This window comes from Nylanderia fulva, unplaced genomic scaffold (assembly GCF_048542155.1).
Source record: "Nylanderia fulva isolate GAGA-0341 unplaced genomic scaffold, ASM4854215v1 Scaffold22, whole genome shotgun sequence".
NCBI classification, from domain to species: Eukaryota; Metazoa; Arthropoda; class Insecta; order Hymenoptera; family Formicidae; genus Nylanderia; species Nylanderia fulva.
This window is the reverse complement of record NW_028190285.1, coordinates 1,623,546-1,649,258: the sequence shown is the minus strand read 5'-3', so window position 1 is coordinate 1,649,258 and position 25,713 is coordinate 1,623,546. Positions and strand designations below refer to the sequence as shown.

Genomic DNA, 25,713 nt, shown 5'->3' with positions numbered 1-25,713 from the left:
GAATCAATTTTTAACAACACAGAAAACGAGCGTGCTGGGAGTGAAGGAAAAGTTTCGATTTATTTAATGAAAAATTTCAAATAATCGAGACAAATGTAGAATGTGAAAAAATCCAGATAAACAGTAAAATTTCCTGACTTTTCCAGATTTCTAAAATTCCCGGACAATGTCCAGATTTCCCTGACCGCTAGACACCCTGTCTCTGATGCGCGTCCGAGTGCATCCCCCTGTATATTCGAATCTCGAGGAGGCCGAGCGAGCGACCGAACTCACACAAAAGCGAACGGCAATCGATACATCTCTCTTTCTCTCGGCTAGGCACGTACATCCTGCGGCTATCGGATGACACGATGTCGATGGACGAGGAAAGGATTCTATATGTCGAGTTATACGAGATTGCCATACACACGCAATGAACGGTCGCGATTGCGATCGCGCGATTCGCGAATCCTCGGCGAACGGACGATCGCGCGATGAAAAAGAAAATAAAAAGATGGGACACGTTCGCGAGCGAAATTGCGAAAGCGATTTGCGACCATGTAAATTACAATGCCGCTTCGGAGAACAGCCGCTCGTACAGCGTATATATATTTCAATGGATATTATTAAACGTCCATGAAGTATTCAAATATCTCGGTAATAAACAAATCAAATTTATAACAGAGATACGAATAAGCACGGGGTTTTTAATACGTTTATAAAACATTTATATGTCTATAAAAACTGGAAAAAGCGCCATTATCCATTTACGACGAAAAAAAAAAACTCGGGCAAAAAATAAAAATAAAGCGATGGGTGAAAAAAAGATTAGGTACACGAATAAAAATTCTGCCATTTCAGAGGAAAATGTGTATAAAGATTTTATCAAACTTTTTTTTACCAAGTAATTACAATTCTATTAGCAGTTCTAACGGTGTAAACACAATTAAAGTAAATTAAAAACTTTATTAGCGAGCACCGAGACGAGCTTTCTTCTCGTTTATATTATTTCGTGCCATTTTTCGTGCCAAGCGTCGTCTTCGTCGTCTCAATTATGCAACGTTCGTTCTGCCAGAGCGAGTACCGCAGTCCGCAGTGACTCAAACTGGAGCAGCGCTCCTGTGCGGAAAAGCACGTATATAGAAAAAGAAGATTTTCTCTCCGATCCGACAACCGGTCGTGTATACTCTCTAGCTCGGCTAGAGAGATAAACGCGCGTGTGACACTTCGCCATGCGAGAAAGAATAAGGTCGTCAGACAGTCGTGCTCGCGTTAGGTTCGCGCGCTAAAAGCGCATTCGCGCGCGATGTTGATCGCGATAGGTGCTCGACTCATCTCGCATTGTTGATCGTTCGTTACATTTACACCTGGGTATTCCGTGACGGAACGGGGCAGATAACAGAGAACTCGATGCGGAGTGAAACTCGCGCGGGCAATAAGGTTTCCTAATAGAGTTACATATACGCGTCCATGTCTCCATGTGTCGCGAGAAAACGAGGAGAGCTCTCCCTTCCTCAAGCGTGTTTACTAGCGCGCCAAAACTCGTTTCACTCGGTCGTCGAACGATATCGATTATACCGGCGTCGACGACTCCGGGCGTTTACCCGGAAGAATCGACGGCCGGAAGTTCGTTCGCGAACTTCGCCCCTGAATCCGATAATCATGCGATATCACCGCGCGGCACCCTCATTGCCTTCTTCTCTCGTAATGACTTCCGGTAATCGTATACCTGTATATATTGAGAACTTACGTAATCGACATTTTTATCTAACGATAAGAAAGGATGTATTTTATATCGTCGAGAATTTTATTAGGAACAAATAATTTTTTTTTAATTTAAAAATTGAATATGAGCTGAACGAGATTTATATTTCGAAAAAATTCGACAAATGTACTCTTCTTCTGCGCAAACTTTATCGTCATCGGGCAAATTCTAAAAGGATTAATACCAGGACGATAACCCGCGGCAGGATCATGCTAGGCGTGTTTCACCGTTTGCATCCTTGTTGCTCTTAGAACACAATACTCGTTGCATTCACCGTGTTGTAGAACGCGGAAGATCGATGGTATACGAAAGGGATCCATAAACACCGAAGAAAGAGAAAGAGAGCGCGCGATCTCCTGGCATGCATGAAAGACGCATCTCAAAGTCTCTCCGGCAATAGTTTTGTAGAAACATCCGACTTGCAGCTAAAACGATTTCCTGTCGAACAACGCGATCGCGTAAAACTTCCCGTATACATAAATTCTCGTAAAGATAAATATACAGCCGACGTTTATCCCATCAAATGAGGCTACTTACATTTGTCGTCGACGATTTTTTAACATCCGGAAGATCAATGGCGAAATTAGATGTACCGCAAAATGTACTTATTAATTCTGCATCGCGAGATGATTCACAGGAAGTCAGCGATTAGACTTCCTCTCTGCGAGCGGAAGATTTCTCGGAAAATCTCGGAATTTTGTGAGAATTAAAATGCAGAATCTGTATATATTAATTTTTTCAATATCTAACAATTTTGTTTCTATCATTTCTGGTCATTTAGCACGTCTATAAAAACGTATAAATTATATATGTTCAGTCATTCGAAACATCTTCAATCGATATATACGCTTCGTATTTTCATCATGCTCGACTCAATCGATGCAATCTCTCGGCCCGAGTAAAGTAGGTCTAGTCACACATACGATGCACGTTCTGTGCATCTAGCTGTATAGATTCAGCTGCAATACTCTAAGCCGAGGCTACTTCTAGTGTTATCGGTTGCGGAGGTTCGCTCGACGCGAACCCGGAAGATCGAGCGATCGCGGAGAGGAAGTCGTTCGCGTTCAAGAGAGGTAAAACGCTCAATCACTTTGGGGCCTCGATTTTGCAACGGCGATCCAGCATCGCAATTTCTTCTCGACCGACTTCGATACGCTTTTCGAGGAATTATTAATGTCGATCCCCGAGGCTAAAATATTTCCTGTCCATGAAATGACCCCTCTTCGTTCTTTAGGAAGTGGTTTCTTTTCAAGACAATTCCGTCCTCTTTTTTTCTTTATCTTAATATATACAAATTTCGTTTTTTAATTATACTTTTTTTATTACGTATAGATTGCCGTGACGGTAAAGTAAAAGTATGAATAATTTTACGGTAAAATTTTATTTCGAAATATTCGCGTTGGCTTTCAACTTATACTAATCGTTAATGTAGTCATTAGTGTAATAGAAACGCTTTTTATATTTTCTGACACGACACAAAATGCTTATGAATGTTTCGGAACAATCGCTTTCATTGAAATGTTTAGCGAATCGCTTTATATATGTAATACGAATGAGTAATGATAATGATATATTATACTTTTACTTCCTTTCTTTAAGTAATACATGCATGTATGTATTTTCGCTTTTACTTTTTAAATATTACTTTACTATATATACCAACGAAAAAGAAAGTTGACGTTATTAATTGAAATTCTATTACGGAAAGTTATTCAAGATGTTAACTTATTATCGCCATGTTCATCGAAAAAAATCATGATTTTCTTGCGTAAAATATTATAAATAAATATTAGTATAAGTAAAAATATAATTATAAATTGAGTTAGAAATATGTGACGGTAGAGTCTTTCTCGTGAATAATTTCTCTTTTACGTAAAAACTATTCGGTACTTCTATTGCATAAAAACTACTCGGTACAATACCTGCGAAATTTGAAATGTAAATCGATGAGACACGCGCATTTGTAATCGCGTGTTTAGATGTAAATTTTTGTCTTTCCACGCTTTTTGCGCATTCCCACGAATACTTACGTTTGCGAAACTTTGGACATTAGAGCGCAAGAAACATTTATTTCGCGTTGTTTTACGTATTTATAACATCTTTCTATTTCATATTACTATTTCGCTTATTCTTACACACACACACTTTTTACTATCTCTTTCACTATTTAAATGTACTATCTTTTCTCATCCATTTAAATTGAAAATCAGTTCGCGAAGTTCGATCGCTCGTGGATTAGCATTCATCGATTCGAGTGTTACCCGGGTGTTTCGTTCGAGGCGAAAGGATGACAAAGGGAGAGAAGCAGGATTATGCACCGAGCGCGGCCATTACGACGAAGAACGTGTATACGATCGCGGTAATAACAGTACATTAGCAGCGAACTTATGCATTAGGCAGGACGATAATGAGAGAGGCGCATGCAGAAGCGATGCAAAAAAGTCCTTTTTCGTAATCGGTTGTCACGAGTCAACCCTAAATCGCGCCCTCACGATACCGAAAACGACCGAATTAATTGGACCCAGCTGATAATCTTGCTCTCAGAGAGTCGTCCTTAAATTAGAGCTGCATATATTATATTTGCACAACCGCGTGTTATACTTTAAATAATCAATTTGAATTTTTTTGACGCAATGCTCTTATGTTAAAAAACAAAAATTAGCGTAATTCAAGTACCGAATACTTATAATTATAGTACGGTTTCGAAAATTGGCGCAATGATGTCTTCATTCACGAATATAAAGTATAGCTATGGTCGCGCGATTATCATTTGACGAGATAGAGAGAGAGAGAGGCAGACGAGACGAACAGCAACTTTCATAATCCGTACGACGAATTTGGGGCGAACGGCGATGAACGGAGAAAATCGCCGTTCTACTTGCATTCCTTCGAAGATGAAGAAGAGTACTTGTATGATAAAACCGAGCATATTGCGTGCAACTGACATCGTCGCGATTGACAAAGAAGCGAAAAAAAAGGACGCGCAACTTAAAAATTAATTATTTATATTAGAGTTGCAATTTCTCGAAAAAGACTGTACGAGCAATATCGACTAATAAAAGTCGGGCTTCCTATAAATTGTGCTATTTTATTCGGATTATTAAAATTAACGTCCGCGATATATTAAATTTTATATTATATTATATTGATATAATTACGCGTCGCTGGACGTCGCGCCCTAATTGCTCGCTTATTTTCATAATTGCTCGAAAGATATACGCCGAGGTTTCGAAAAAAGATCTCTGTTTACAGCCAACGCAGTTGCGTTGCTGCTGTGCGTACCATGAGAAATGTAGCGCATAATCGTTAACATACCGTGGCGACTGCGCCATGCAATTTGATGTATCATCATTGTGGGCGATCTCGGAATATATCTACATATCGCGTCGCGCGACTTCAAGTATCCTTCGACTACATCTTCCCTAAATTACATCTTAACGGAGAGGCAAAACGAAACTTTCGCGAACGTGTAATCCTCCTTAAATAGTTACACGTATCAATTTTCACGTTCGCGATGCAACCATCACGTAGCGGCCATCGTCAATCTATATGCTTATATACATATATGTGTACGTACGTGAGAGATTTATCTCGTAACAAGCAGGTGTATCTATATTGTACCCGCAATGTCCATTTTGTATCGACATTACCGGTAATAGCATCAATCGTTGACACAGCGATCTATCATCATCAGTCGCGTCAATATCCTTGTCCAGGAAACAAACAGGCCCGCGTCAGAAGGAAAAAAGTGTCTGATAATCGGTGATTTGTGATTTTCGTCATCGCTCGTCGTCCTGAGACTATACTTATCGGGGAAAGCGGTGAAAAAAAAATCGTCGTCCGCTGGAATTACGCCGGCAAGAGCAAGCGAGCGAACGAGGCAACGCGAGATTAGCACCGTGCAATTTAATGCAGCAACGTCGTGGCCGACCTTGGTTGCATGTACCTACAGGGTGATACGAAATTTTGTCATCAAACTTTGCAAATCCTTTTAGCTTCCTAAGTCAATTTAGTTCTAGCGAAAATGTCGAGACATCTATGATTTTTCGAGTCAAAAAAATGCATTTTTAATGAATTTTGAGCTTCAGCAGCAAAAATAAAATAAACACACGGAGAAAATTTTCTCTCAGAATTTACCCTAAAAATCATGATAATCATAGGATAATAGTAAATTTTACTGTGTGTACATACATAGTAAAATTAATCAAACATATTTTATATCTTATTGTGGTAGATATATAAATAATTTTTGTGGTAAATATTTAATTTCAGAGTAAATTCTAAGAGAAAATTCTCTCTGTGTATATTTCTAAATAAGAAATCTTATTTCCTATTTAATTTCAATTGACTTTGTAACGTAACCAAACTTTAATATGAAGCTTTGTGATTGAGACATTTAATTAAAAAAATACAAAAAAGTTTTTAATAAAAATGTTGTCGAGACAAAAAAATTTGTGTTTGACAGATCTGTTTTAACGTAGCGTCACCCTATATGTACCTGCCTACGTATCTACGTATCGGTGCCGCTAAACAAACGAACGGACGAACGAAGGCCTGCACTTCGTAAGTCATTATTAACTCGAGTATAATTATGCGGCAAAGCGGAGGAGCGAGCTTCCAACGGATGAAAAGCGGAGAAATTCGCGATCCACCATCCGGAGAGTGCGGTGGTATTTAAATTGGCTTCGCGCGCATCTGTGCACCGCTCTTCGTCCTTTGAGACTCTTGCCGCGCTATTATCTCGGCTGCTCTAAACAGGCTCCTACTTAAGATCCTTATATCGCAATATAATATCGACAAATCCGTATCAAAAAATATATATAGATGTGTTTCATAGCGAGTAGTGTCAATTAAGAAAAAATAATTTTATATATCTTTTATATTTATCTATAATTTATTTATTCCAGTATCAAATAAATGACGCTGTGAGAATTAAAGTTGAGAGTTTGCGGAACTAATTATATACAGACGTTTGGAAATTTGAGCTACATACAAATTAAAGATGACGTTTAAAGAGACACGTGTCAAAGATAATGTGCGCGATCGTTTAAATTGTATGCTTCGAGAATATCGCGCTAATAATTAATAAATCATTGAAAAAGATTTCTACAAAAATGGTAAAGTGAAAGGGATGTTTAAATTGTAAAATAATGAAAAAGTGTTAAAAGCTATCTAATCGTTTTAAACGATTGGAAGCCACAATTACGAGCGGATGGACGATTTTCCGTTTTGTTTTATACGCATGTCGTGGCGGCTATAATGTCTGTCGTAATTTCATCTGTCTATGAAACGATTTCATGACAACGCTCATTTCATACTTGAGAGTAATGAAAGTAGCAGTGAAAGTCGCGGCTCTCGGCTGCGAATTGCGCGAGGCGACCTAATGCAAAATTTCTCTTGTGTTTGTGCTATTAAGGTATCTATCTTTAGGTAGGACGCGCCTCGTACAAGAGTTTATTCCTCCTGACGAAAGTTGTTCCAACACGAAAAGTCAATATACACGATATTCAGCGGTCGAGAACCGTTCGAAATTTCGCGAGACAGATTTAATTAGCTCGCGTTATCGTATAAGCGCGCCTTTTTCGAGAAACAACTTCCTCATTTCCACGGTGTCATAAATTTCTGATTTTAGAAATTCATTATGCCCTTTCTCTCTTCGTGGGAATAAACGCGATACATTTTCATAAACAGTGAAAGAGTTTATTGCGCAATCGCGCAAACGTCGTCGGCGAATTTCTCGATATGCAACAATAGTCGCACGCAACCGAATATATTCTAAATGATTTACGACCCGGGAAAGTGTGCGATTGCTCATACCCAACAATCGCGTACGTAATTAAATTCAAGTGTATTTTACGACGCGCTGTAGGTGTGTCGCTGTGTCGTTTAATAACTTCGTTGTCATTTCTACAATGCCGCGGTAAATAAAATAAAGTAACGTGTCAAAATAATATACCGATGGTCGAACGGTATGTTTCGGAACAAATCTATTTCACCCGCCAGTGCTTAAAACGAGCGCGATTCTGTGTCGGTTTCCACACGTTGTCGGACACAATTCTGGGATTCTCGTTACGGCTCGTCTCGCGCTTCTTTCTGTCTCTCGAAATTTTTCCGCCGCTTGACTTGTGTAACGGACTATTGTCCGCTTCATCGTTCCCGCTTTTAACCGAGCACGAAGAGAGAATACCATTTCGCGAGAGATATGGTAGCGCGCGATGAATTTGTCGAGCGAGATCAGATTGACTTTTTCGAATTTTTCTTTAAAAATTGGATTTATTTAATTTTTAATTTGCACGATCAAAAAAACGCAAAAATATAATTTGAAACAACCTTGCGATAGTGAATGTTTAACGCGATCGGGGAGTGAGAAAAACGAATTTTATTCACAATTAAATTGCCTGATTTGAAGTTTTAATCTACTGTGGTATTTCTTCTCATTTCTTAATCGCGCGGATTATCTAATTCTAATTACCACTTCTTAGATTGAATAACGATCGGAACTGCTTCCAGGTCGAATCGTTTATGTTTATGCAGCTCGTGCAATTGCGTCTAAATAGCTCTCGCGTGTTTAGAAATGCCGCGATAGTCGCGGCATTCGGAACTTCAGGTGCGTGAGAAAACTCACGCCGGAGCGAGAGATCCCGCACTGAAAGGAAAAAAAGAGGAACATTGCATAATTAGGGATTGCGATGCCAGTTACATCGCGTCTAACCCAGCCTCGTAGAGAAACACAATCTCATCCCTCCTCTCTTCTCAGCCTCCTCCGATATCTTTGCACTCGACGTTACAGGATGTCTCAAACTCGTAAATAACATCGCCACTTTTGTCTTGATTTTTTTCTTATAAAAAAAGATTAGTTTTTGGCGCTAAATTATTACGAAAAAATAGATCACGTAATAAGAAACGACATAAATTCGTCTGATTCGATCGTCCAGAATTCTTTTCTTTTCTTTTTAATCGCTTCGAATCATTATTAATTCTTCCAAGTATCATATAACAAAAACAATCCAATTCACGCAGGAGAATCCAATTCATTAAGATTAAAATCGCGGATTATGGAACATCCTGTAGAAGCAAGTGCAACACGCAAGCGAGCATCAGCACCGGCCAATAGGCGCATATCTACGATTATTTATTCGCTCGTTGAACAAATACCACGGCGAGTATGCTATGGGAAAGGTCATTCGAAAAATCGCAACTCGCGCGCGGCGCAACAACATTAGCGGAATAGATACGTCGTTATCTCTCGGGACGATGCAACACACGAAGTCTCGATAGCGCTATCGATCGGGTTCGGCGACCAGTTCGGCAAGTTGAATGGAATTCGCAGCGGAGAGCCAATTATTACTAATTTACAACCGCGAGAAGTTACCTGCCAGCGAAAACTCGGTTAGCCCTTAACTCTTAACCCTGCTGGACCTTATCCTCTAGCCAGCCGCAATCCTGTATATATCAACTTTGTGGACAAAGTCCAGCGAAACTCTCGTCTCTTTAAGCTCGTGATAAAAAATCGTAATAAAAAGAATATAATTTTGTCGTTATTTCTGTGACTCAAAAGGTATACGTGTGTGTGTGTGTGGATTTCGCAAATTAAATTTGCCGAAATAATTATAAATACAAAATGAGATGTAAAAAGGGCTAATAAGAGCCAGGCGTAGATATTAGGCGCAATCAAATTGTTTTGAAATTTTTTTAATTATCTTGTAAAATAAATTTAAATTGAATTTAAAAACAATTTTGTCGCAATTAATATCTACGCCTGGTTTTCGTTAGTCCTTTCCATATATCAGTCCTTTGATTTTAAATTACGTTGATTAAAATATATTTTCTTCATCTAATTCCAAATTATTTCCAACACAGATACAATCTGTAGTTTAGTTATTCAATATCGAAAATACTATAATTGAAGTAATAATGGTTCTTTAAAAAATCTTTCGTGGAAAAGATCGACTCTGAACTTTATTTTAAATATCAGAGAAGTCATGTGGATCTCAATTTATCTCGAAATATTCACCGTCACGTACGTGTGTTCACGTAATACACTCACGCGAATAAAACATTAAAGTCGGCTCATATAAGCTCGAATCGTGCGAAAAGTCTAATAACCGCGTCAAAGTAAGAAACGGTGTCGGCGATCCGTTGGATTTACTGAAGCGAAGTGCAATGTTTTCGAAGTAATCAGCGCACTGCTGAAAGGTCAACTCGCACCTTTCGAATACTCATTTATGATCGACGCCGACTTGCAAACAACTGCGTGTTCTCTTTTGCTCGTGAAAGCAGGTGCAGGTCGCGTGTCGCGCGTGTCTTTATTAAGTGCTGCTTCCGCACGATACGATTAAAGTGTCACGCTCAATCTATTTCTGTGACACTCGATTGTAATATGCGTAAATCTGATAACGCGTATTTTAAGTTTAGTCACTGAAAAAAAAGTGAATGCGGAGAAAACAGTAAGGTGCCGCAATAATAATCGATGCAATAATCAAACACTTATATAAGATGATTCGATAATATCGGTGAAGTCAATGAGATTTCGAAATCATTTTGGTCATAGCAAAAAAATTATGGATGTCGCAATTTCTCTGAAATCTTTTCGGATATTAAAATGTTTATTCTAAAAAATTGCATACGTACGTATTAATTTTTAATTTTTAATTAAAAAAATGCAATTAAAATGCGAGAGACGATATGTGTATTTCAGAGGTCTGAGAAGTAATGGAGCCATTGATCTTGAAAATAGATCTAGAATCTGATGTTGAATCGAAGTCTTGCAAGCGATTGTACGTATAATGTACGCTCGACTGTATAGAGTAAATAGATATTGGCACACGCATAAGGTGCAGAACATTATGTAACGTCAAGAGTTCATAAACCCACGCTACGTATTATTCAAAGGCTTCATATACGTTCTACCTGCCGCTCGCGAGGGACATGGATTAACGAATTGACGCCTGAAAACTTTCCTTTCCTTATATGCGCGATAGAAATCTAGGCGGTAATGTTCGAATTAAGGTATGTCGGCTATTACGCGAAGGAGAATTCAGGCTTCCGTTAATTGTGCAATGTTGATTAACCCTTTTGGAATCTTGATTTCTTCTCACAATCAGTCACAGTGTCTGATATTATGGCTTTGGACTTGAACAGGCGTGCTTGTGCAACGCATAAAATCAGTTTTTTTTTATTAAAAATATTACAAGCAAGATTCTATTCTGAGATTTGTCGTGTGATAAAAATAATTCGTATATTATAATTAATTTTAAATACTCAATTAATGATTAAATAATAATTAATTAAATTAATCAATGATTTTTCTTAATGTTTTCTTTTAGTAATATGCTGGATAAAATATTGCTTACGGTTTATTACAATATTTCGCCCCGCGGGAAATAATTAACCGATTAGCTAACAAGCGTAATGCAACGGGTTGCAGATTAACATTACTTTATCTTCTCACAGCAGGTATGCTGCCTTCGGCGACAGTGTCGCGCGGAGTGCAATTTAGCGTTTAGTCAAGCGTGTCTTTTTCGCCTTGCGAATTTTCGACTTTCACCCGCAAAAACGTCCTCGCGGGTGAAAACCTCCGATAGAATTGATAATCGCGCGTTTCCTGGATAGTTTCGTGGAACAAAATATTATGCCCGACTAATGCGGTTAAAATGACGTTAGAAAGCCTTCTGACCGGACGATGCACCCGTTTATCTTCAATTACAAATATGAATTATTAATATTGATAATTGTCATAAATTTTATTAATATTTAGATCGATATATAAAAATTATTTTATATTTAAAAAAATATATAACTGATTTTAAATATATATCATCAAGCATCTGTTTTACTTTTTGCAGATGTTATAATTATGAGTTTTATTCAACTAATATCGAACTTATGAAACAAAAGGAAATTATGTGAAATTGTTATGAGACAAAAGTCGAACAATCGCATTTAGCCTTGAATGCTCGCCATAATGTAATTTTGCAATTCAAAAGCCGGGCGTTATTATCATCTCGCGAGAGTTTTGCAACCTGATTTTAGTTTTCGTGGTTCGCAATTTAGCGAAGTGCTCGCCTGCAATGTGCTTGCAACGGATCGTGCCGAAGTCGGTTGCAGGCTGCAAAAGGACGGCAATTAACGTGAGAGAAACGGGAGCAATCGCGCTTATGCTTACACGTGGAAAAAATTTGAGATAAATCATTATACGCGTAATCATGCCATTGTATTCGAGCGTGCTCTGAGCTAGCTCGCTCGGCACAGTTTTACTTTCAAGTTAATTTCAGACAGTAATTAGACAGTTTCTGAACGCGCGCGCTTTAAAAAAAAACCAAATGCATGCTTCTGAAATCGGAAAAAATCACACGATTAATCAACGAGCGGTTTAATTATGTTCGAGAAGATGGTTTCTCGGTCATGTATCACGAATAATCCGTTTCGCAGGTGAACACTGAATGCAAAAAAGTATGCTGAATAACTACGAAATCGCCAACGGCTTTGCGGTTGCTTACGACATAACAGATGTTATTTTTTTTTTTTGATACCGAACCGCACAATTAAGCCGCAAAATTGCATGTCAATTTAAGCGACATGTGTCCGTCACTTTGACGACATATATATACCATATGTTAAATGAAACATAACATAGTATGTAATAGAGAGAGAGAGAGAGAGAGATGCATTGCGCGAAGGTGACATTATATTAATCCTTTATTACATCTCGATAAATGGTGCAACATTTATCGCAATATATCGTCGTGACAAATAATTCGTCATAATTCTTGGAAAAATTAATTATAAAATATATGTATAAACATTTATTTTCCAATATATTCAAATAAAATGTGTACCAAAAATATTTGGTATTCAAAAATTGTCCAATATAAAAAAGTTTAAAATTATTTTTGTCAATTTATAATAAAATTCTGATAACTTTTATAGGCTAATATAGAGAGAACTATTTGAATTGCAAAAATAATTATATAAATTTCTGAAAAGGAAGCTAATTAAATTAAGGAAGTGAAAAAGATAAAAGAATTAATTGTCTTTCTGTCGCAAAGTCAACAGACTTATATTGGATAATTGATGGTCTGTCAAATGATAGTTGTTTTGTGCTCGGCAGCTACATAAATGTCGAAGAGATATCATTGCCACTGATACGTGTCACTGACCTGCTGACACACATCGATCTCTTCGAAATACACACACATACTTTTTACACGCGTATCCATGTGTCTACTACAGGAATACAAATGAATACGAATATCATCTCGCTTGCTCGATTCATTTTCAAATTGAATTATCTCTTCCTATCATTTATTCGTATCATGAAATAATGTAATAAATTTGTTGAAATTTAATCTGGTTTCGATATAGATATAAGCAGCTTTATTATTACAAGAATGGTAAAAATATCTCGTAGAAATTTATCAAAGCTTATATTATCCAACGAAGATTACCCTTTGACTTATTTTCAAGAGTTTACGAGAGATGAGATTCGCTCTCTCGCTATAGTTCGAAACTATCATTATGAGCATCCGCGATTTATGGCGTTCGCGGCTCGATAAAAATCTGGCAATTATGGGAGTATGGAACGCATGTGTAACGTCGTCCAGATATAACGATTGAGATAACTAGAAGATTTTAATTATCCGCGATAGAGCTCGCGGTATAAATTGATCCGCAGATATGATCTACCGCGCTTTCCATCGTGTGAAAGTGAATCCTCCGTTTCATAAGTCAAAAAAGATACAAAGTCAATGATGTGTTTGATTGCGAATTTATTATGTCCCTAATAAGCGCGCGGTATTATTCTCCATCGGAAAAATATGTGTACAACGCAGACAGATTATATGATGTGAATCGTCTTGAATCACGTAATAAAATAAGTGTGTTAAACAAAAAATGATATCGTCATATACATTGACGGTATATAAATATTATTATCTTGTGTCTTCAAGATGTATACAATTTTATATTTTGCGATCTCTCTCTCATACATAATTTTCACAAAACTATTACCTAAAATTAAATTAAAAATTGATGAGACTCACTGGTACGATGTGCAACAGAGGAGTTGTAATCTATAAAATATAAATAATCGAAATTACATAATAAAATATAAAGTATTGATATTTAGAAAAATAAAATGATTATTATTTGTATTGAGTTTTTTTTATTCGATTTATTAAATAGATATTTAATTTTAATTTTAATTAAAAAAATTATTTTAAAATTATTTTTTTTAAGTAAAAATAAAATTAAAAATCTATTTAATAAATCGAATAAAACACACAATGCAAATAATCATTTTGTTTTTTATAAAATTTTTTACAAAAATTTGTAAAATTTAAATAATAAAATTAATAATTAAATTATTCACCATGGTTGGCCTCATCCTCGTAAAAGCTTCGAACACTTACACTCGCGTTACTTTTAACTCGGGTTTTAACAATCATATTTTCACGCGAATAAAGCCGATGCTCTAATAATATTGAAATTTTATTTGTGCATGAAACACGAATCTATATATAAATTAAATTAAAATCCAGTCCCCCACAGAGAGTAAAACCTTCTATAATTTTTTTCCTACTTGAGAGTAACAATCTTAATTAACAGATTCATGTTATGCACAAAAATACGCAATATTGTAAAATTTATAATATTGTAAAGTTTCGGTAAAATTGGAGAGAGCTCTAATTTAGTATTACCAAAGTGCACGAATGCGTGTATATTATTTCGCGCTCTCAATCCGAAAATGAAGGAATCTAAACATTACAATGATAACTATCGCTCTAAATATCGCAACAAAACGTGTTTCATAATTTATAATTGCTATTTTCTACGATTCCAATTCCAATTTCATATAGATAAATCGTACGAAATATCTAGTTTGATAAATAGATAAATTACGAATTGTTAATTGCGAGACTCAATTGCTCGTGTAGCTTGAAATAAGTGCGAATGGTTTATAGAGAATTGTCGTGTTTCGAAGGATAATAACGGGATGATGTCCGGAGCGTCACGCGCTGCTGCCTGTCGGCTCGTATGTATGTTTATACTATATACTTACGTCACACATTTCTCTGTGACATATACATATGTACGTACACTGCAAATGTAGCAGTGTATTAATTCGTTGCTGCCGCCGTCACGAAATAAACATTCGTAATAGAATATTCTTTTTCTTTGCATCGTAAATTACTTTTCACGAATAGATTGTATAGTACATTTTCACTTCGTTCTATGAATTCGTTATAGTGTCTAACATAACGATTAATCTTGCTCGATTGAATATTTTGAAATATATGAAACATATAACTTTGGAAATTTGCCAAGAAAGATAAAGTAATATAATAATTATTTGAAAAAAGATATATATATAATAATAATAATAATAAAAAGTTTATTTAAATACGTTTTTTTAATATGTGAGTATAAAAAAAAATTACATGATTCTTCAAATAATACACTTATAACTGCTGTCACGATAATGAATTATTCTTTAAAGCAGAATTATAAAACTTTTACGTAGCTATTAAAGATTCATTGTGTTTTAGTGATTAATTTGTCAAGCAAATTACTACTTTACATTATAAATGATATTGACACACAAAAAAGAAATTAAAAAAATAAAAGTATAACTGATAAAAATTAATATTACTACTGTTGTAATATTAATAATAATATATATTATTAATAATACATAATAGAATTTAATAATATATAATAAATTTTATTAATAATATATAATAGATGAATTATAAGTTTAACATGCGATTTAGTCAGCTTTACTTGTAATTATTGTGACATTTTAGAAAACTTTTGATATAATAATTTTGACTTTAACATTCGTAATATGCTATTATAAAATATTGTATACAGCGGTTATAAGACACTCTTTATATATTGACATTCGTAAACATAATCATGACACACTTTGTGTCGAGAAAATAAAATTAAACACCTAGGATTGCGAGATAAATTGTTGATGAAAATTGCAGCGCAGATGAATCATTTATCACGAATATTTATTTTGTTGCTAGTTACGAGTTAATTAGTATACCAACAACAAGTTAATAAACGTATCGTTCGCGCAGATCGCTGTATATATATCTTTTTTGCTCGACCCACTTTTGCTTACTTTACTGAATTTTCTCGATACATAAAAAAGTTCTCCATCCTGCATTCTCCCGGACGAAACGGAAAGAAAGTCCCGGAAAAGACAAGCGTGTCGCGTCACCGCTAGGTGTTATTTTAATTGTTAAAAACGCAGACTTAATAAGAAATTGCGATGTACTTTAGATAGGCGGACTTACGTGACGAACGAATGGAACACCGCGGAATCAAATATCCGTTGTGTAACCCACATGCTTCTTCGCGGAACGGTCTTAGCTCAGTCTTAATAAGGTGTAACATTATGCAATTACCCGCAAGTAGCTCGGTAAAAATCATCGCAATTCCATCTGATAGCGAGCGATTCTATAATAAATCTTTCGTCCGCGCAGTCCAGTGTTTTCCAATCTTCTCTGATTGATGAAATGGCCATGATTAAATGCACATGCAGTGCATGCGTGTATTCTCATTAAACTAATAATCGTCTGTAGGAAATAATATCGCGTGGGCATTTCTTCCTCTAGACTTAAAAACATCCTGTGTATATATCTAAATATTCATAAAATTATTTTGATTAATATCTACTAGAATAAGATATAAAATATGTTCCATTAATTTTATGTACATATTAATATTTTTATGGTGGTAAATATTGATCAGAAAAATTCTTATAAAATTTTTCCAATGCTATATTATCCTACGATATCATGATTTTCAGAGTAAATTCTGAGAGAAAATTCTCTCCGTGTATAAATGATGCAGGGGGATAATCAAAACATCAATGCTAAAGTCAAGCATAAATCGCATCGATAAAGTATCTTTTAGTTCTCGAATTTGAATTTAGAATATACAAGGCGTATCTAAATAATTGCGAAAAATTTTAGGAGATAATGCTTTGTCGAAAATTAAGGGAGTTTCTTATACATGTATATAAATACATACTCTTATCCCTCCTTGAAAAAAAAAATAGAAAGGAAATATCCACCAAGTTTCATTTTTTTAATTTGTCTAAAATTTGAGAAAAAAAACTTAATTTAACTCCTCATGAGAAAATACACTTTTCTAACGAGGGAGGTAAAAATGAAGTGGTATTCGGAAAAGAGGAATGCCAAGGGTGAAATCGCGGAAATTATCGCTTTTCGCATGGTTCGCAAATGTTCCCGTTAATCGCGACGAAAAAAATGATTTACCATTTTATCAACATTGTATGCCGCATTAAAATCCGAGTGGCCGGATACCGAGACGAGTCGAGAGTATAGTAGAGAGACGGTTCGAAACTTTACTGCCAGGATGAGATGATCACCGTTACCGTTCACCGCAAACACGGCAATAAGCTTCGTGAGCGTTGTTTTTTTTTTCTCTCCTCGCCGTCTCTTTTCTCTCTTTTTCCTTCTCTCACTCATCAGCCGACGAATGAAGAAAAGAAACTTGTAACGATACTCGTAAATCGTTAACGCATCTAAAGAATCCCGGAAACGAGCCGTTTCGTTTGCCTTTTTTCCCACCCGGTTTACGACGGAGACTTTCCCTATGATCGATATATTCCGCACGATTTATCATCGACGACGGATGTCGGCTCGGCCGTGGTCAACATCACTTTTCTTGCTTTCTAATCCCATCTTAAGAAAATATCTTCGATATACGCGTAGATGTGCTCGTCATTTTTAACAGAAATAATAACGCATCGAAAGAGAATTGAAGACTATCGAGAAATGTGCACATTTAATTATCGAACATTCACTCTGACTTTATCCATGATTGAGTTTCGCTCAATCGATCATTAATCATGGCTAAAGGGTTGTTATTTTTTTTTTCCTTTCCCGTTTCTACGATCGCGTGTGTGTGACATACGAATCCGTGACCCTTGGGGGTCGATGATCGCAAAACCGCAAAACCCTCGTGCGGATCAACGACCAGAGCGCGCAAGTAAATCGATCTATCAAAGACGCGGATTCTCCGGATCGAATGGAACGTGTCCGGTCGCGCGTGAAGGGAAGAAACGCGAAACACGCCCGATTTCTTCCGTATCTCTTTTCTTACCCTGGGCGACTTTACGCCGTTCCAGACGCCGGCCATGCACAGTTAAGCCGGCAATTCGGCCGTGACGAAAATGAATTTTACTTCATAAAATGGCGATGCAACGAATCGATACTGCCATTGTAACGAGCGAAATTTGCATTATCATGAAGTGCACAATGGTCGTACGATATAGTATACTATACGTGTTTCGCCGCGTTCGAGGAGCTAATAGTAGATGAATGACGTGTATAAATTTCGTAAAATCGATATCATGAAACTGGAACAAATCTGCGACTCAGATGATAGAGAAAAGAAATAATATTTGAACATATAATTTGTTGTAACATATAACTTGTACGTAACATGTGTTCCGCTTCCAATCACGTCTATAGTTGCTCCAGTTGCAAAGCATCGAAGCGTGGCTATCATAATAATCTGTGAGCCAACTGGAACAGTTCTAAAAGAGAATTAGAGTAATAATAATATTCGAAAACTTGGAAATATATGAAATAGAACCATATATATATGCAATGAGATTCGAGAAAATAATGACAAATTAATATCCTTTTACATTTGAAAAATACTTTCTATATAAAATATTTCTACACAAAGAAAATTTTCTCTTAGAATTTACCCTGAAAATCATGGGACAATATTGGAAGAATTTTATAAAAGTTTCTCTGATTAATATTTACCGCATAATAAAATATAAAATATGTTTGATTAATTTTACTATGTACATAGTAAAATTATTATGATTTTCAAAGTAAATTCTAAGAGAAAATTTTCTCTGTATATATATAATATCTTTATTTTTATTACGCCGGTGTTTTTTTTTTTTAATTTGGGGCAGGTTTAATGAAGATCCGAGGAGAATGTAGGATATTTTTTGACTGTTATATTTGTCATATTGCGCAATGCAAACTCGTTTGAAGACTGGTCTTTTCATTCATAAAACTGGTCGAAGAGGATTCTTCTTTTGAAAAGCAACGAGTTTTAAAGAGAAATTACCGTGACATTCTTGAATGGCTTATTATCAATTTTGTTACATAAAAATCAATACATCTCGCCGCGTTATAGATGTAAGTAATAATCTGTTCGTGGAGAGATTAACCATAAGAGAATACTGGTATATGGTTGCGGGAGACCGAGAGGCGAATCGCCAGCGGTACCTTAAACGCGTCTGGCAACAATTTGTCAACTTCTGGTTCGACTGCTTGCTACCAGTTCTAAAGTTAGAAGCTATGAGACTCGCGGCAACACTATATCTCATTCTAGCATTCCTGAGGTTAACCCGTAAAAAGGTTGCTACGAATAATACAATGTAACGATTTCTTAAACTTCTCGATGATTATTAAACTGTTTTTCTAAAGTTTTCCGTGAGAATCTTATTACCTTTGTCAAATTTTATAATTATTAAATTTTCCATTTTTTAAAATATGTGTTTGTGTATTAATAAAATAAATTAAAAAATCAAGGAGTCTATACCACACTTTAAACAAGTGTATACCTATTGCTAAAACGGTAATAAATAATAATAAATTCCACATTTTTACATTAAACACTATTAATTTTATTTCTATCTATTGACTACTATTGTTTTTTCTATCTACTGTCTACTATTATTTTTTTACTTACTCAAATTTGTACATCTATTGGAGTGCGTAGACCCCTGGTAAAAAATGCATATTTAATTAAATTAAAAGCTTATTAAAATATGATATATAGAGATTTTTTTGAGTCTGTAAGAGAACTCATTAAATGTGAATAAGAATCAAAGAGGCCGGAAGAAATAAAATTTTATTTCCTTCTAATTACTTTTTTTTGGAGAGAGAGAGAGAAAATAAAAATGTTAAAGACCTCTCATTTGCAATACAACAAGCCACGAATCAGAGGAACAGTCATGAGAGTCGAAAGGACGAGAACATTCGTTAGGGCGTGCCTTTTCGTGTTCTTTGCAAGCTTACATCAACTTTCTCCGCATTGTCGGCAAGCTGGACGTTCCTTACATCTTTCGTGACTTATGCTATTACCATAATGCATATGCATAAATAATAATAATAATTAAAATATTGCGCACAATCTTAGATGAGAGATGAAGAAAGTAGAGTAATTATGAGATAACACGGTATATAAGAGAATAGCTTAATAATGTAATATTATTTCGTAGCATATAAGAAAAAGTATTTCTCACATTCATATTATCATGCAAAATGCATTTCTCGGATATGCTCATTGCTGGCTTTCTCGAGTCGATCCGAACTCGTCGTGATATGATTAACATAAGACGCGGATGGAATCCATAATTCGACGATTCACACGTGTCCTGTTATTATTGCGTTTACATGTGCATGATCAGAATTCGAATATCAAATTCAATCATGCTACTTGGAGCACATCGTAATTTATATCCATCACAGTTGGAAAATTTGTGTTTTTTTTTTGTTAAAAATGGTCTCCGTTATTTGTGTTAAATATTTAATATATTCATATGTTAAATTATTAAAACAACTGAGAAAAAAGTGAAAATAATACAATATGCACCTATTTTTAATTTTACACAATAAATATGTTCCATATATTATTAGTGACAAGATTTATCTGTTAAAATTTACAGAAAATAATGTTGATTTTATTTTATAAGTGGGGACGATAAAATGTAAAATTACCATTTTTTTAGTTAAGTTTTACATTAAAACTATGTTAATCTTACATAAAATTAATTTCAAGTTTACTTGAAATTTGCATTTATTTTATGTTCAAATATTAACACAGTATTCGTGTCACTATTTAACATATCCTTATTATATTAAAACACAAAAATTCTGTGGACCGGGGACGTATATTTATTAAATTTTTAACACAAATTTTTCAACTGAGCAGGAACAATACTGAGGAAATATTCAACAACCTCGATCGATCTTTTTTATTAACAATAAATTAAATAGATTTACGTACCAAAAATGTATCGAACTGATTTCTTCGTCCCATCCTATTTTATCGTTGAAATTCCTCCCGTTAACTGTTTCACACATCGACGTCGTAGTCTTGGGAGCGACGAGGAATTAACATAATTCGTGAACGGAACATCGAGTGCCGCATTAATACGTGAATGTGACGTAGTACGATCGCGATCGGTCGTGACACGGGTGGGTCACCCGAGCAGATCTGGAGAAAAGGTGTATGCGAGAGACGTTTGCCTTGTAGTCGTAACACTTTTGGGACTCGATCGTCAAACAGCGATATCGACGATCGTAACGGTACGTCTTTCCGTATGGACGAGTTCGTTGTCGCGGAAATGCCACCACGTGCATCCATTGTCCTCCTCCCTTTTCTCTTTCTCGCGGGCGATTGCATAATAGATTCTTCCGGCGATCCACGACGCGGCAATTTGACAGCGCGCAGCTGTTCCGTCGTCTTCGTCGTCGAGGAGCGGCGCCCAAATCCCATTACATAAAAAGAGACGCGATTAAGAAGCGCTAAAATAATCGCGTTATCCCACGCTATTATTATGTAATTACTGAATATGCGCATTCCGAGAATACTTGATGTCAGTGGCCGCGCGGAATAAAATAGTTAGTATCCCACGACCGAACGTAATCTGCCCGATTTCCTCGAGAATTCTCACGGGTTCACATTCTAAGTTCACGAAAAATTCAGGAGACGCGTAATGCAAAGTAAAGTTTCATTCTTCAAGTATTCTCGGTGCGACACAGGTATATAGGGTGTCAAGGAGGGAAAACCCTTCGCAAGGCTTTTACGGCCCGGGCAAAGTCATTCTGGAGCATATTCTCACTCCTGCTAATGACTGTCATTTACCCGGGTGTCATCTCCGTGTCCTACACTTTGCCGCACCGTGTTGTACACAACAACGGTCTTTTCAATGTCCAAGGGAAGATGGATTCGCGGCATCATTAACCAAGTGTCCCTGGTTCCAGCTTCACCTCTCCTCGAGTCATTCTCGGTCTTCCTCTTTTCTCTTCGAGAGACTGCGGAATTCCTACGCGAGATCTCTCTCTCTCTCCACCTCGTCGAGAGGTTCTCCGATTGCTACTATCTTCGCTTCCTCTCGCCTTCCTTCCTAGTGCCGGTTGCGCCAGGTGTGGTCATTAATTTTACAGCGCGGTGGAAAAAGGTCGGCGGAGTACGCCGAACAAAGGTACCGAGTCGCTCGCTCGCTCGCTCATTCGCCCGTCGAAGCGACGGGGAGAAAATGAGGATCTTTGCGAGACAATTACTCGCGGAGGATAAAATAAGACTGCGACGGTGTCACAGCGACACGGACAGATATAGCCGCGTCGACGAGAAAATGTAGCCCTGGAGAAGAGACAAGACATAGATTTGAATAAAATATTTCATACAAAATTCATGGAACAAAAAATACCCGAACATCTCTGAAAAATATGTCGCGAGTTGAAATGAAAGAGGGGATTATATTATTTAATTTATATAGCTTTGAAATTTCTCTCGGGTGTTTTGAATTTAATTAAAGGATCTTGAAGGAGATAAAAATTCACGTTGAGCTTGCTCAGCTTCGGAGTACGGAATGACGTTATTTATATATACGTGTCCTTTTTACGGCACTGCAGGTCGGGTGGCTCCTCCAGCGCGTCAAACGCTGGCACGGGATCATCGACCGGTGGAGGTCCTGGGAACCCGGCAGGAGGCGGCAGGATGGCCGTCATCGGCGTGACTAGGAACGTACGTTTGAGACGTCGCGGTAACGCCGGCTTCGGATTCTCCTTACGGGGTGGACGCGAATACGCCGCCGGATTTTACGTCAGCGATGTCCAACCAGGAGGCGAGGCTCTCAGAAATGGATTAAGGGTATTTAGCGCTTTCATCATTATATATCTTGTCCATTATATAATTATATATATATTGTCTTCCATAATTATATATTTTCATATTATATATATATATATCCATTTGCTATTATCCAAAACACAATTATTTAGATTTTTTTTAACATCCCTTTCTTTATCTGTGAGTTTTTTCGATACAATACTTATTGTTAGTCAAGAATAAATTTAATGATAATTATATGCGGCTAATATTAATTAATATTGATATTTTGTTTAAAAAATGAAATGGTTTAATTTTTTAATTGTCACTTTCAGGTAGGAGATCAGATTTTAAGGGTGAACGGTTACCCGGTGGAGGATGCTGTTCATCAGGAAGTCGCGCTTCTGGCAAAAAATCAGCAAGTCTTGGTCCTCAAAATTCGAAGTAATTATCTCGTCTCTATCTTAATCTATTATCTATATCGCGAGATACAATATTGCTTACTTACGAACGTAAATCTATTCTTCGTAGAGAGATTAACTCTTCGTGATTCGAGAAAAAAATAATTAATAATATAGTAATACGCGCGCGCGGCCTTCGCGAAATAATCTCTATCTCGTTGCTGATAACGCGAGAATTTATAGCTCTCGATTTATATTGCAGGCGTGGGGATGATACCTGTAAAGGAGTAAGTATCAATACTTAATTAAAACTGCACGAACTGTACGTGTCTTACTCGATCGACTCATCCTCTCGTTACAAAAATCATTTATTATTCGTAAAGCAATCCGAACGATCCGGTTACCTGGCACATGGTACAGCAACAACAGCAACAACTGCAATACAACGAAACGGGTTTAGGTAACGTGCCGAACACAGAAGTCAGGATTCGGATTCTCGTCGGCGAGAAGGGTCGTCTAGGTTGCGGTGTCTGCAGGGGCATTGTACCTGGTCTCACTGTCCAGGTTAATAACATCCTAATTTAACGCAATTATGTCACATGGAAGCAACTGGCATTCTCGAGACTTTTGCTTTATCACTGCAAATTTATTTTCCTTCGATTTAAAAAATCAAGGTTCTAAAAAAACATTCTTTTATTTTAAATTGAAATAATCATATATATATGTAATATTGTGTCCCTTGTTTAATTAATATTGAGATTAAAATAGAATAACGTAAAATTACCCAACTAATTGAAACAAGATTTGTATCCAAATCTATATTCGGAATTGACGTTTCGAAGCTAAATCTGCTCGGGGAAAAAATTAAATTTATCTAAAAACACAAAAAAAAATATTTAGGGCACGAGAGAAGGTGGACCTGCGCGAGCTGCAGGTCTGAAGGCGGGCGACGTAATAATCTGGTGCAACGGGCAACGGCTCACCGATCTGCCATTCGAGCGGGCCATCGAGGTGATGCGCAGTTCGGCGATCCTCGACCTCGTGGTGCAACGACCCGCGGTACCCAATCATCTTTACGACTGCCCCGAGCCGCTGTGGACGCGCGGCTCCAGCGGCTACGACTCCGAGACGTCTAGCGTTGTGGCTGCGAGTCCGCCGTCTCAGCATCAAAATAATGCGCCGCCCTCGCCACAGCATCATCATCACGATTGCAGGCATCAGCGGTATCCGCGCGACGACGCCTGCAACCGAAACGGCAGGTGAGCAATGATTTATAACGTTCGCAATTTTAACCCTTAGTTCCGACTCATGGGTCGTTTGCGTCCGCGGTGAGATTGTTGTGCTCGCTGTGACGACTTGATTTCTTAATAACAAACTATATAAAAAAATAATTTTTATCGAAATATTATGATTGGGACTTCAAGTTGAAGGTTGCAAGAAGCTTCATGAATTTCTTCAGATTTTTTAAAGCGTTTTTACTGATCCAAATAACGCAAAGACGCAAACAACCCATGAGCGGGACTAAGGGTTAAAAACAGAATAAGCAATAATTACTCTTCGAGTAATTATCTCGAAATTTTTTTAACAAGTAAAACGATTAATACGCATGTAAATGTATAGATTTTTCAGAAATGTTACTCTCTCTGATCACTTGATGCATTTATTGTTTATCTTTTTTCCTCGCGCGAATCTGGATACTATCCATGATACTTTCGCTAGCTAGATAGATATTTACATATCTCTCTCGCTGCTCGCGACCGTTATCGGATGCCATCAATGAATTTACATCGGGAGAAAGTCGGTCCATTAATAGGACACTCGATAACGTAGAGTCGGTCACGGCTCAAATTCCTTGCCGCTACGTAAACATTTGTTCAATTCCCCGGGGTACGTCTCATGTAAAAATGCGCTTCCCGCGAATTCTGCTCTTTAGAAATCAGACTCATAACTTGCATAATCGCTAGCCCGGAGAACACGTACTTGCATATAAATCCCGCTTCACATTTCCGGGTGCCGTTCTAGGATATGCTGTCCTCTCGCATTGTCGACCAGTAGCTGCAGTTCCTCCTCGGAGTGGGCACACGTGGATCAGGTAAAGGCGCTTAAAATATCTCATACATACATAATCAATGCAACGTAGACTTCCAATAAAAATCATCTCCCAAACAGCTCATTTGGGAGAAAATGAGCGTAAATTATAAATTCCACTTTCCACGCATCGGAGCTCGAAAGTACAAACTTTATTTTATTGTTTAAAATATAAGACAAGAAGGCATGCAAGAGTTTTTTCCTATATTGGAATCTAAATTGACCGCTTTCTAGGCGCCGGAATGGTCGCGAAAACCAAATAACACGACCGTGATTCGTGTTAATCAGAGCTCGAACCAGAATCACCGGCCTATACCGGGTGGACAGTATCACTTCAACTCGCGCGGCAATTACGAGGACGACATCGACAACGAGCCGCTTTACGATCCGGTCGCGCCCAGGATTGACTACGAGGTGCACGATTTCGATGCCAATCCGCGAGACGAGGCGAATCGACGGCTGGCCTATCGACGAGATAACGCGAGGCAACAGCAGGACGTGATTTATGACGGACCAGCTGACGACTTGCCCATGTACCATGGCTCCAAAGTAAGGAAATTTGCACATCCGTCA

General features: G+C 37.1%; 1 protein-coding gene across 2 annotated transcripts in view; it reads left to right on the top strand.

The window, feature by feature from the left end:
* Positions 1 to 25,713, top strand: part of LOC114932642 (uncharacterized) — a 34,400-nt gene that overhangs the window by 2,422 nt on the left and 6,265 nt on the right. Inside the window, exons 2-8 of one of the 2 annotated variants that reach the window (XM_029304938.2) lie at positions 22,456 to 22,693; positions 22,987 to 23,095; positions 23,315 to 23,339; positions 23,436 to 23,616; positions 23,953 to 24,311; positions 25,075 to 25,144; positions 25,375 to 25,689. In XM_029304938.2, coding sequence (XP_029160771.2) covers positions 22,456 to 22,693; positions 22,987 to 23,095; positions 23,315 to 23,339; positions 23,436 to 23,616; positions 23,953 to 24,311; positions 25,075 to 25,144; positions 25,375 to 25,689 — 1,297 coding nt within the window. The remainder of the gene's footprint in view (positions 1 to 22,455; positions 22,694 to 22,986; positions 23,096 to 23,314; positions 23,340 to 23,435; positions 23,617 to 23,952; positions 24,312 to 25,074; positions 25,145 to 25,374; positions 25,690 to 25,713) is intronic. The other variant, XM_029304939.2, reaches the window with a different exon arrangement.